The sequence below is a fragment of the Salvelinus sp. IW2-2015 genome, linkage group LG36 (genome assembly GCF_002910315.2).
Source record: "Salvelinus sp. IW2-2015 linkage group LG36, ASM291031v2, whole genome shotgun sequence".
Taxonomy (NCBI): domain Eukaryota; kingdom Metazoa; phylum Chordata; class Actinopteri; order Salmoniformes; family Salmonidae; genus Salvelinus; species Salvelinus sp. IW2-2015.
The window spans coordinates 32669610-32681613 of record NC_036875.1 but is presented as its reverse complement, the minus strand read 5'-3'; the positions used below and the strand labels follow the sequence as shown (position 1 = coordinate 32681613).

General features: G+C 44.6%; 1 protein-coding gene across 1 annotated transcript in view; it reads left to right on the top strand.

Annotated features, from left to right (window-relative positions):
* Nucleotides 1-6717: 6717 nt before the first annotated feature.
* The window catches only part of LOC111959499 (CLIP-associating protein 1), a gene marked incomplete at its 5' end in the record, with an annotated part of 83176 nt that continues 77889 nt past the window's right edge, over nt 6718-12004 (top strand). Inside the window, one exon of the mRNA XM_070437636.1 lies at nt 6718-6828. Within this exon, the coding sequence (XP_070293737.1) occupies nt 6718-6828 (111 nt within the window). The remainder of the gene's footprint in view (nt 6829-12004) is intronic.

The following is a 12004-nucleotide window of genomic DNA, read 5'->3' as shown; positions in this document are numbered from 1 at the left end:
ACCTCCAAATCGATCCCGCTCCAGAGTACAGGCCTCGGTGTAACGCTCATTCCTTCGGCGATAAACGCGAATCCGACCATCACCCCTGGTGAGACAAAACCGCGACTCGTCAATGAAGAGCACTTTTTGCCAGTCCTGTCTGGTCCAGCAACGGTGGGTTTGTGCCCATGGGCAACGTTATTGCCGGTGATGTAAGGCAGGTCCTCACCAGACAACAGGCCTACAAGCCCTTAGTCCAGCCTCTCTCAGCCTATTGCGGACAGTGTGAGCACTGATGGAGAGATTGTGCGTTCCTGGTGTTACTCGGGCAGTTGTTGTTGCCATCCTTTGCCTGTCCCACAGGTGTGATGTTCGGATGTACCGAACCTGTGCAGGTGTTGTTACACATGGTCTTCCACTGCGAGGACGATCAGCTGTCCGTCCTGAGCATCTGGGCATCTTTCTTTTGGTGTTTTTCAGAGTCAGTAGAAAGGCCTCTTTAGTGTCCTAAGTTTTCATAACTGTGACCTTAATAGCCTACTGTCTGTAAGCTGTTAGTGTCTTAACGACCGTTCCACAGGTGCATGTGCATTAATTGTTTATGGTTCATTGAACAAGCATGGGAAACAGTGTTTAAACTCTTTACAATGAATATCTGTGAAGTTATTTCGATTTTTACGAATTATCTTTGAAAGACAGGGTCCTGAAAAAGGGACGCTTCTTTTTTTGCTGAGTTTAGATAGTTAATCTACTGGTGCCAAAATTTTACCGTAAGGTGTCAGCAAATATAATTAAAGGTTTACCCTATTAATCTATGGCAAAGATACTTATATGTTTCCTCTTTCATCTGTGTCTGGTGTTAGTTACTGGCTAGCTAGGTCTTCAGCCAGCAAGGACAAAAGGCGGGGTGGGAGGTCGTTCAAATCTCCAACGCAGTTGTCGAGTAAACATCCGTCAGTGCTGCTGTGAACTGCATCACAATAGACATGCCAAAATACTTGAAAGTACTACTTAAGAATTGTTTTGGGTATCTGTACTTTACTATTAACATTTGACAACTTTTACTTTTACTTCACTACATTCCTGAAGAAATTTATGTACTTTTTACTCCATACATTTTTCCCTGACACCCAAAAGTACTTGTTACATTTTGAATGCAGGACAGGTAAATTGTCTAATTCACACACTTATCAAGAGAACATCATTAAACACATCATTAAACACATGCGTAGTTTTTAAATCATGTCTGAGAGTTGTAGCGTGCCCCTGGCTAAAAACTAGAAAATGTGGCTGTCTGCTTTGCTTAATATAAGGAATTTGAAATGATTTATACTTGTACATTTACTTTTGATACTTAAGTATATTTAAAACCAAGTACTTTTAGACTTTTACTCAAGTAGTATTTTACTGAGTGACTTTCACTTTAACTTGAGTCATTTTCCATTAAGATATCTTTACTTTTACTCAAGTATGACAATTGGGTACTTTTTCCACCACTGATCATTGATGCAATTTCAATGTTGTTTGAGTAACTTTGTGTATCACCAGATTTGCTTGAGATAATTTTACTGCAACACTGCCTAATGCCTCCAGGTTGCTTGACATAGACGTTTGAAAGAGTTCAAGGCGATCTCATTAATATAAGCTCTGCCCACTCAGCCTGTCTTTTCAAACTAGTTGGCCCTGGGATAAATTACTTTTCAGAATGACTGTTAATGACCTTTAATGTCAATTATCTAAAACCCTTAAACTCTTGATTTTTTTCTTACAGTATTCCCATACACTACACGGCCAAAAGTATGTACACAACACCTGCTCGGCAAACATCTCATTCCAAAATCATGGGCATTAATATGGAGTTGGGCCACCCTTTTGCTCCTATATCAGCCTCCACTCTTCTGGGAAGGCTTTTCACCAGATGTTGGAACATTGCTGCGGGGACTTGCTACCATTCAGCCACAGGAGCGTTAGTGAGGTCGGGCACTGATGTTGGGTGATTAGGCCTGGGGGTTGAGTTCAGGGCTCAGTCCAGATGCAGTTTGGAACTCTGTAGTAAGTGTTGCAACCAAGGACAGACGATTTTTACGCACTACGAGCTTCAGCACTCGGCGGTCCCGTTCTGTGAGCTTGCTTGGCCTACAACATCGAGGCTGAGCCGTTGTTGCTCCTAGACGATTCCACTTCACAATAACAGGTCACCAGGTATACGGTGTTTCCTCCGACCCATTTGTGCAGCAGGCTTCTGGGTTGAGCGATCATTGTTTCAAGAAGCAGTGCGGCTTGGCGGGGTCATGTTTCGGCTCTCGACCTTCGCCTCTCCCGAGTCCGTACAGGAGTTGCAGCGATGGGACAAAACTGTAACTACCAATTGGATATCACGAAATTGGGGAGAAAAAGGGGTAAAATATAAAAACATGTAACTGATTTAAATTCAAATTGATTTACCCTACGGACACGCCTGTTGCCCAAATTGATGACGTATGTCGCACAGTTGTGAGTCGAGTGGAGATGAATGGATTCGGTTCAGTCAGTTCTTCAGTCAGTCGTCTTGATAAGCCTAGTTTATGCTGGCAACAACAGCAGCATGGCACTAGTTAATCCTTGTGAAAGAAAGTGATGTTAATTTCAATGAGCGAGGGATAAATAACTTGGTGGTCACCATATGGATGTCACTTTTGCCATGTTCACCTACTAGTCAGATCTAGCAAACTTGTAGTTGTACACTTGCCGAGCTCAACCAGTTAGCAAGTCGTAAATGTCAGAGTTTCTTAGTTCTGACTAGCACGTGAACGCGGCATGTGACATGCCAATTAGGTAATGCCACGACAAGTTGGTGTGAATGACCAGTGTCCACTGGTGTTGTAGCGAGGTTACCTGATTACCTAGACTCCTTGCGCCGGTCAAATGCTACACCACACCCATGGACGTTAGTTTCTTCTCCGCAATGAGTCGCCGTGTCTCCCGCTTGCTAGCGTAGTAACGCCTACCCCGCGGTTTTCCTGTTTCATATATTGCTGTTCACTGGACCCTATGATCACGTAGCTACATAGCTGATTCCTGTTTCATATATTGCTGTTCACTGGACCCTATGATCACGTAGCTACATAGCTGATGCTTGCTGGACTGTTCATTAATCACGGTACTCCATTTTGTTTATTTTGTTTATCTGTCTGCCCCAGCCTCGAACTCAGGCCCTGTGTGTAGTTAGCCGACCCTATCTGCCCATTCATCCCCATTTTACCTTTTGTTGTTGTCTTAGCTGATTAGCTGTTGTTGTCTTACACATTGTGTCTTAGCTAGCTCTCCCAATCAACACATGTGATTGCTTTATGTCTCTCTCAAATATGCCTTGTATACTGTTGTTTAGAATAGTTATCATTGTTTTAGTTTACTGCGGAGCCCCTAGTCCCACTCAACAGCCTCCTCCCTAAGTTTGTTTTACTCACTGCTTTAGCACACTCTGCCAACCCTGATGTCCTTGCCGTGCCTGAATCCTGGCTTAGGAAGGCCACCAAAAATTCTGAGATTTCCATCCCCAACTACAACATTTTCCGTCAAGATATAACTGCCAAAAGGGGAGGAGTCGCATTCTACTGCAGAGATAGCCTGCGAAGTTCTGTCATACTTTCCAGGTCTATGCCCAAACAGTTCGAGCTTCTAACTTTAAAAATGAATCTCTCCAGAAATAAGTCGCTCACTGTTGCCACCTGTTATAGACCCCCCCCCGCAATCCGATTTCCGAGCTGGTCAAAGGTGCACCTCAGCCACGCTCAAGGTACTAAACGATATCATAACAGCCATCGATAAAAGACTGTGCAACTGTCTTCATCGACCTGGCCAAGGCTTTCGACTCTGTCAATCACCGTATTCTTATCGGCAGACTCAACAGCCTTGGTTCTCAAATGACTGCCTCGCCTGGTTCACCAACTACTTCTCAGATAGAGTTCAGTGTGTCAAATCGGAGGGCCTGTTGTACGGACCTCTGGCAGTCTCTATGGGGGTACCACAGGGTTCAATTCTTGGGCCGACTCTTTTCTCTGTATATATCAACGATGTCGCTCTTGCTGCGGGTGATTCCCTATGCAGACGACACCATTCTGTATACATCTGGCCCTTCTTTGGACACTGTATTAACAAACCTCCAAACTAGCTTCAATGCCATACAACACTCCTTCCGTGGCCTCCAACTGCTCTTAAACGCTAGTAAAACTAAATGCATGCTTTTCAACCATTCGCTGCCCGCACCCGCCCGCCCGAGTAGCATCACTACTCTGGACGGTTCTGACTTAGAATATGTGGACAACTACAAATACCTAGGTGTCTGGCTAGACTGTAAACTCTCCTTCCAGACTCATGTTAAACATCTCCAATCCAAAATAAAATCTAGAATCAGCTTCCTATTTCGCAACAAAGCCTCCTTCACTCATGCTGCCAAACATACCCTCGTAAAACTGACTATCCTGCCGATCCTCGACTTCGGCGATGTCATTTACAAAATGGCCTCCAACACTCTACTCAGCATACTGGATGTGGTCTATCACAGGTCTATGCCGTCCGTTTTGCCACCAAAGCCCCATATACCACCCACCACTGCGACCTGTGTGCTCTAGCCGGCTGGCCCTCGCTACATATTCGTCGCCCGACCCACTGGCTCCAAGTCATCTATAAGTCTATGGTAGGTAACGCTCCACCTTATCTCAGCTCACTGGTCATGATAACAACACCCACCCGTAGCACTCGCTCCAGCAGGTATATCTCACTGGTCATCCCCAAGCCTCCCAAAACCTCCTTTGGCCGCCTTTCCTTCCAGGTCTCTGCTGCCAATGACTGGAATGAATTGCAAAAATCGCTGAAGCTGGAGACTTAGATTTCCCTCACTAACTTTAAACATCAGCTATCTAAGCAGCTAACCGATCGCTGCAGCTGTTAATAGCCCATCCAGTCTACCTACCAACCTCATCCCCATATTGTTTTTATTTACTTTCCTGCTCTTTTGCACACCAGTATTTATATTTGCACATCATCATCTGCACATCTATCACTCCAGTGTTAATTTGCTAAATTGTAATTACTTCGCTACTATGGCCTATTTATTGCCTTACCTCCTCCTCCTTACACACTGTATATAGACTTTCTTTTTTTCTATTGTGTTATTGACTGTATGCTTGTTTATTCCATGTGTAACTCTGTTGTTGTTTGTGTCTCACTGCTTTGCTTTATCTTGGCCAGGTCGCAGTTGTAAATGAGAACTTGATCTCAACTAGCCTACCTGTTTAAATAAAGGTGAAATTTAAAAATGTCTGGATTTGAGTAACTCCCAAACCCTTCACCGAATGCAAACGCATTCGGGGCCTTCTGATTTGTCCAGAAACCGATGGGTTGGTCCAGATCCAGAAAACACGTGTGTAATGTGGCTTTTCAAAATGTGTCATTGGCTTTGATACCCTGATTGGTTAGAGATGATCCAATTGCTGATTACTTTGTTTTGTACAACGACCCTCGTGCCCTGCGAACCACAGAGCAGCAGAAGAATTTGTGTGTCGTCAAGCTAGTATGCGAGGCGCTTCCCACTGGGCAACAGTTGCTTCACTGCTCAGCTAGCTGTATGTTGCTGGTGGTAGCAAATAGTTCGGATAGCCATTTGATTAACTGTTCAGCAGTCTTATGGCTTGTGGGTAAAAGCTGCTAAGGAACCTTTTGGATCTAGACTTAGCGCTCTGGTACCGCTTGCCATGCAGTAGCAGAGAGTCTATAACTAGGGTGGCTGGTGTCTTTGACAATTTTAAGGGCCTTCCTCTGACACCGCCTGGTATAGAGGTCCTGGATGGCAGGAAGCTTCGCCCCAGTGATGTATTGGGCCGTACGCACTACCCTCTGTAGTGGTCGCATGGCGAACAGTTGCCATACCAAGCGGTGATGCAACCAGTCAAGATTCTCTCAATGGTGCAGCTGTAGAAGTTTTTGTGGATCGGAGGACCTATGCCAAATCTATGCCAGAGCCGGTGTAGTAGGATTCAATCTTAGTCTTGTGTTGACCCTTTGCCTGTTTGATGGTTCTTCGGTGGGCATAGCAGGATTTCTTACAAGCGTCCGGGTTAGAGTTCCGCTTCTTGAAAGTGGCAGCATGGCTTCTGGTTGGGGTATGTACGTACGGTCGCTGTGGGGACGACGTCATCGATGCACTTGTTGATTAAGCCGTTGACTGATCTGGTATACTCCTCAATGGGATTGGATGAATCCCGGAATATATTCCAGTCAGTGTATGTTTCTTGTTTGCTTATGGCCTTATACAGTTCGTTGAGTGCGGTCTTAGTGCCAGCATCAGTTTGTGGTGGTAAATAGACAGCTATGAAAAATATAGATGAAAACTCTCTTGGTAAATAGTGTGCTCTACAGCTTATCATGAGATACTCAACCTCAAGACTTCTTTAATATTAGATTTTATGCACCAGCTGTTATTGACAAATAGACACAGACCACCACCCCTGGTCTACCAGAAGTAGCTGTTCTGTCTTGCCGATGCACGGAAAACGCAGCCAACTGTATATTATCTATGTCGTTGTTCAGCCACGACTCGGTGTAACATAAGATATTACAGTTTTTAATGTCCCGTTAGTAGTATAGTCTCAAGCGGAGCTCAAACAGTTTATTCTCCAATGATTGCACGTTGGCCCATAGGACAGATGGTAGAGGCGGGTTACACACTCGCCGACTAATTCTCACACGACACCCTGATCTGTATCGGCGTCTCCTCTTCATGCCAATGACGGGGATTTGGGCCTGGTCCGGTTGCAGCAGAAAATCCTTCATGTCCGACTCATTAAAGAAAAAATCTTCGTCCAGTTGGAGGTGAGTAATCGCTGTTCTGATATACAGAAGCTCTTTTCGGTCATAAGAGATGGTAGTAGAAACATTTTGTACAAAACTTCACTAGACAAGTTTCTCTAGCCACAAGTATGAACTAGTTAGCTGTGGAGGGCACATTAAGACAACTGACTGAACCTAATCTGTTGGCACCAGGCATGTCCGTATAGCCTCTCCCCTTTTTCAGTCACTGACTCTGCCCAGAGATTAGGTTTGGAGCGAGGGTGAGGGGGGAGGGCAAGCGGTAAACCTGCTGAGTAAAACATCTGCTGACACTGGTGTGTGTGTGTGTGTGTACACCAATGATTTACAGTGCATTCGGAAATAATTAAATAAAATAGTTTTTCCCCCTCATCAATCTACACACAATACACCATGATGACAAAGCAAAAACAGGTTTAAAAAAAAAAAAAATGCAAATAAAATAAATAAATGAGATGTCACATTTACATAATTATTCAGACCTTTTACTCAGTACTTTGTTGAAGCACCTTTGGCAGTGACTACAGCCTCTAGTCTTCTTGGGTATGATGCTACAAGTTTGGGACACCTGTATTTAGGGAGTTTCTCCCATTCCTCTCTGCACATCCTCTCAAGCTCTGTCAGGTTGGATGGTGAACGTCGCTGCACAGCTACTTTCAGGTCTCTCCAGAGATGTTCGTTTGGGTTCAAGTCTGGGCTCTGGCTGGGCAACTCAAGGACATTCAGAGACTTGTTCTGAAGCCACTCCTGCGTTGTCTTGGCTGTTTGCTTAGGGTCATTGTCCGGTTGGAAGGTTAACCTTCGCCCCTGTCTGATGTCTTGAGCGCTTTGGAGCATGTTTTCATCAAGCAGCTCTCTGTACTTTGCTCCATTAATCTATCCCTCGATCCTGACTAGTCTCCCAGTCCCTGCTGCTGAAAAACATCCCCACAGCATGATGCTGCCACCACCATGCCTCACCGTAGGGATGGTGCCAGACGTGACGCTTGACATTCAGGCCAAAGAGTTCAATCTTGGTTTCACCAGACCAGAGAATCTTGTTTTGCATTCTTCACATATGATTTGGCACAGTATTTGCAAATGTACACAGATTTTCCTAATACATTAGCTGCAGTGAAATGTCTCCACACACATCAGATAGTGCCCGTGGCATTTTCCTGTGAAGATTAGAAAAAAAATTGTAAAAAAACAACAAATACAATTCCATGTACAGATAAATAGTTAAGCAGTTAGATTAAACTCCTTTGTAAGATAAATGTTTTAAATGTATGGAAACAGGTGAAGTAACACTCCTCAGTTAGCAGACTCAAGCAAGCTAAAACCCACATGGTAGCAAAAACTAACTACCAGAAATTGTTAACAAGTTAGAAATGATTTAAACACACTTTGCTGTAGGTTAGTATTTACTAGTTAACATAAAATCATGTATGTCATCAAACCTTACCAGAAAACGTGTAGTCCTTGGCTCAGACAGTGTGGGCTCAATAGCATCTAATTTGTGTGCAAGATCTTGAGAATCAGCTCTACATGTGATGGAAGAGTGCACTGCACATGTGATGGAAGAATGCACTGTGCATGCCGAGGGTTGCAATTCCATTGAATTGGGGATGGTTCAACACAAATACCTAGAATTGCCTATGTATATCCCACAAAAAAAGGTTCTCTGTTATAAGCTAACTTAATGATGAATTTACCGTAAAGTTTCCGACCCTTTGCAACCCTATGCTCCTTCTGGAAGGTTTTCCCATCTCCACAGAGGAACTCCGGAGCTCTGTCAGAGTGACCATCGGAGTCTTGGCCACCTTCCTGACCAAGGCCCTTCTCCCCCGATTGCTCAGTTTGGACGGGCGCCAGTTCTAGGAAGAGTCTTGGTGATTCCAAACTTCTTCCATTTAAGAATGATGGAGGCCACTGTGTTCTTGCGGACCTTCAATGCTGCAGACATATTTTGGTACCCCTTCCCAAGATCTATACCTCGACACAATCCTGTCTGGGAGCTCTATGGACAATTCCTTCGACCTCTTGGCTTGGTTTTTGCACTGACCTGCACTATCAACTGTGGGACATTATATAGACAGGTGTGTGTCTTCCCAAATCATGTCCAATGAATTGTATTTACCACAGGTGGACTCCAATCAAGTTGTAGAAACATCTCAAGGATGATCAATGGAAAAGGGTCTGAATACTTATGTAAATAAGGTATTTCTGTTTTTTTATTTTGTATAAATTTGTTAATGTCTAAACCTGCTATCGCTTTGTCATTATGGGGTATTTTGTGTAGATTGAGGATTTTTTTATTTAATATATTTTAGAATAAGGCTGTAAGGTAAAAAATAAAGCGAAGGGGTCTGAATAGTTTCCGAATGCACTGTACATTATTGGTTTGTACGTGTGTGAGAAAGTTGTTTGCCATATTGTCAGAGACTAGGCTACCTTCTAACTCAGCTTTTAATTTATCCTGCGCTCGTACACCTGCAGATTGTCATGGAGGAGCATAATACTTTTTATGCAAAGATGTTTGGCTAACAAACCTGCAAATCCTCTATCATCTCATCATATCAGTGTGTTTTTATATAGTGTCGGCGTGTTTGTGTTCATCATGGGGTTGTTCATGTTCACGTTGCTGAAATGGATCTGGCCTGGAGGGATTGGTCCCATGAGGATCTCGCCAACACCTGCCATCTGTTACATAGAAATAGACATTATAATGATAATACCTCTTTATGATACCTCTCTACCTCCACGACACATCTCCCTACTAAACTTTGTGGGGTGGAGGAGCTGTGGTGAATGTAACCTGTGGATGGTAGTGACCTGTCTAACAGGCTAGTGTTAGTTCTGTAGGGCCGGCGCTGAGTGTAGCAGCTCAGGCAGGACCAGTGGCAGGGCTTTTAATAGCTGCAGTAGTGTAGAGGTGTGGAGACACACACAGCCAGGGTTCTCCCCTGAGATATACACACACAAGTACACACACACTGCTTATCTGGAGTCCCTGACGCCCCACCTGAGATTTGAACACAACTCGGCACTGGGGAATGGCTGAGTCTAGTGCAAATAGGGCACAGGTGTTAAGACACACAGGCTTGTTGGAGCTTAAGTTCGGGCAGCACTGTCAGCCTTTAGATAAGACTACTATGTCCAGTAAACATGATAAATATCAGTGCATTAGATAGGCCTATAGTATCTCTCTGTAGTGCTGCATTTAGCAGAGGGCTGGTTCTATAGCTAGGGTCCTCAGCTAGGCTATATAAACTCAGAAAAAAAAGTCCCCTTTTCAGGACCCTGTCTTTCAAAGATAATTCGTAAAAATCGAAATAACTTCACAGATCTTCATTGTAAAGGGTTTAAACACTGTTTCCCATGCTTGTTCAATGAACCATAAACAATTAATGAACATGCACCTGTGGAACGGTCGTTAAGACACTAACAGCTTACAGATGGTAGGCAATTAAGGTCACAGTTATGAAAACTTAGGACACTAAAGAGGCCTTTCTACTGACTCTGAAAAACACCAAAAGAAAGATGCCCAGGGTCCCTGCTCATCTGTGTGAACGTTCCTTAGGCATGCTGCAAGGTGGCATGAGGACTGCAGATGAGGCCAGGGCAATAAATTGCAATGTCTGTACTGTGAGACGCCTAAGACAGCGCTACAGGGAGACAGGACAGACATCTGATCGTCCTCGCAGTTGGATGTACAGGATCGGTACATCCGAACATCACACCTGCGGGACAGGTACAGGATGGCCGAGTTACACCAGGAACGCACAATCCCTCCATCAGTGCTCAGACTGTCCGCAATAGGCTGAGAGAGGCTGGACTGAGGGCTTGTAGACCTGTTGTAAGGCAGGTCCTCACCAGACAACACCGGCAACAACGTCGCCTATGGGCACAAACCCACCGTTGCTAGACCAGACAGGACTGGCAAAAAGTGCTCTTCACTGACGAGTCGCGGTTTTGTCTCACCGGGGGTGATGGTCGAATTCGCGTTTATCGTCGAAGGAATGAGCGTTACACCGAGGCCTGTACTCTGGAGCGGGATCGATTTGGAGGTGGAAGGTCTGTCATGATCTGGGGCGGTGTGTCACAGCATCATCAGACTGAGTTTGTTGTCATTGCAGGCAATCTCAACGCTGTGCTTTACAGGGAAGACATCCTCCTCCCTCATGTGGTACCCTTCCTGCAGGCTCATCCCTCCAGCATGACAATGCCACCAGCCATACTGCTCGTTCTGTGCATGATTTTCTGCAAGACAGGAATGTCAGTGTTCTGCCATGGCCAGCGAAGAGCCCGGATCTCAATCCCATTGACCACGTCTGGTACCTGTTGGATCGGAGAATGAGGCCTAGGGCCATTCCCCCCAGAAATGTCAGAGAACTTGCAGGTGCAGAACGTGGAGCTGCATTGCAGTTCTTAATGCAGCTGGTGGCCACACCAGATACTGACTGTTACTTTTGATATTGACCCCGCCCTTTTGTTCAGGGACACATTATTCAATTTCTGTTAGTCACATGTCTGTGGAACTTGTTCAGTTTATGTCTCAGTTGTTGAATCTTGTTATGTTCATACAAATATTTACACATGTTAAGTTTGCTGAAAATAAATTAAGTTGACAGTGAAGGACGTTTCTTTTTTTTGCTGAGTTTAGCTGGAAGAGCAGGCTCTTATTTCATTGTTTTCAATCCAGGAATTCAAGCTTGAATAGAGAGGCAGAAATGGTGCATTGTCTGTGTGAAGTGTACTGGAAATACTGGTGTGTGTGTGCGTGTGCGTTTCGTATATGCATGTTTACAAGTTTTTCCTCGACTCCGCTTTAGAACAGCTAGGTCAATTCCCCCTCAGGCTCCTGAGTACTGCCTGCTGACTAGTCTATCGCTGAGTCACTGTGCTGGGCTTCCAGGAACAACATACAGAGCAGCTGAAGTATAATATTATCGGCATCACTCACTACCGTGCCGTCCCCAAGCACTGGTCGATGATAGGGCTGCACAATTAATCCAATTCACATCGAAATCGCAATATTGATGTGCAATATCCATATCGCAAGAGATGGCCTAGCCATATCGCAATATTTTGAAACTCCACTCAGCCATGTGCAGCATACATTTTAAATAGTTTACTCTGTTTGTCATCTCACCCCCTATCACTCAACCTGCGCAGTTCCTCCTCCTCGCTGTTAGAT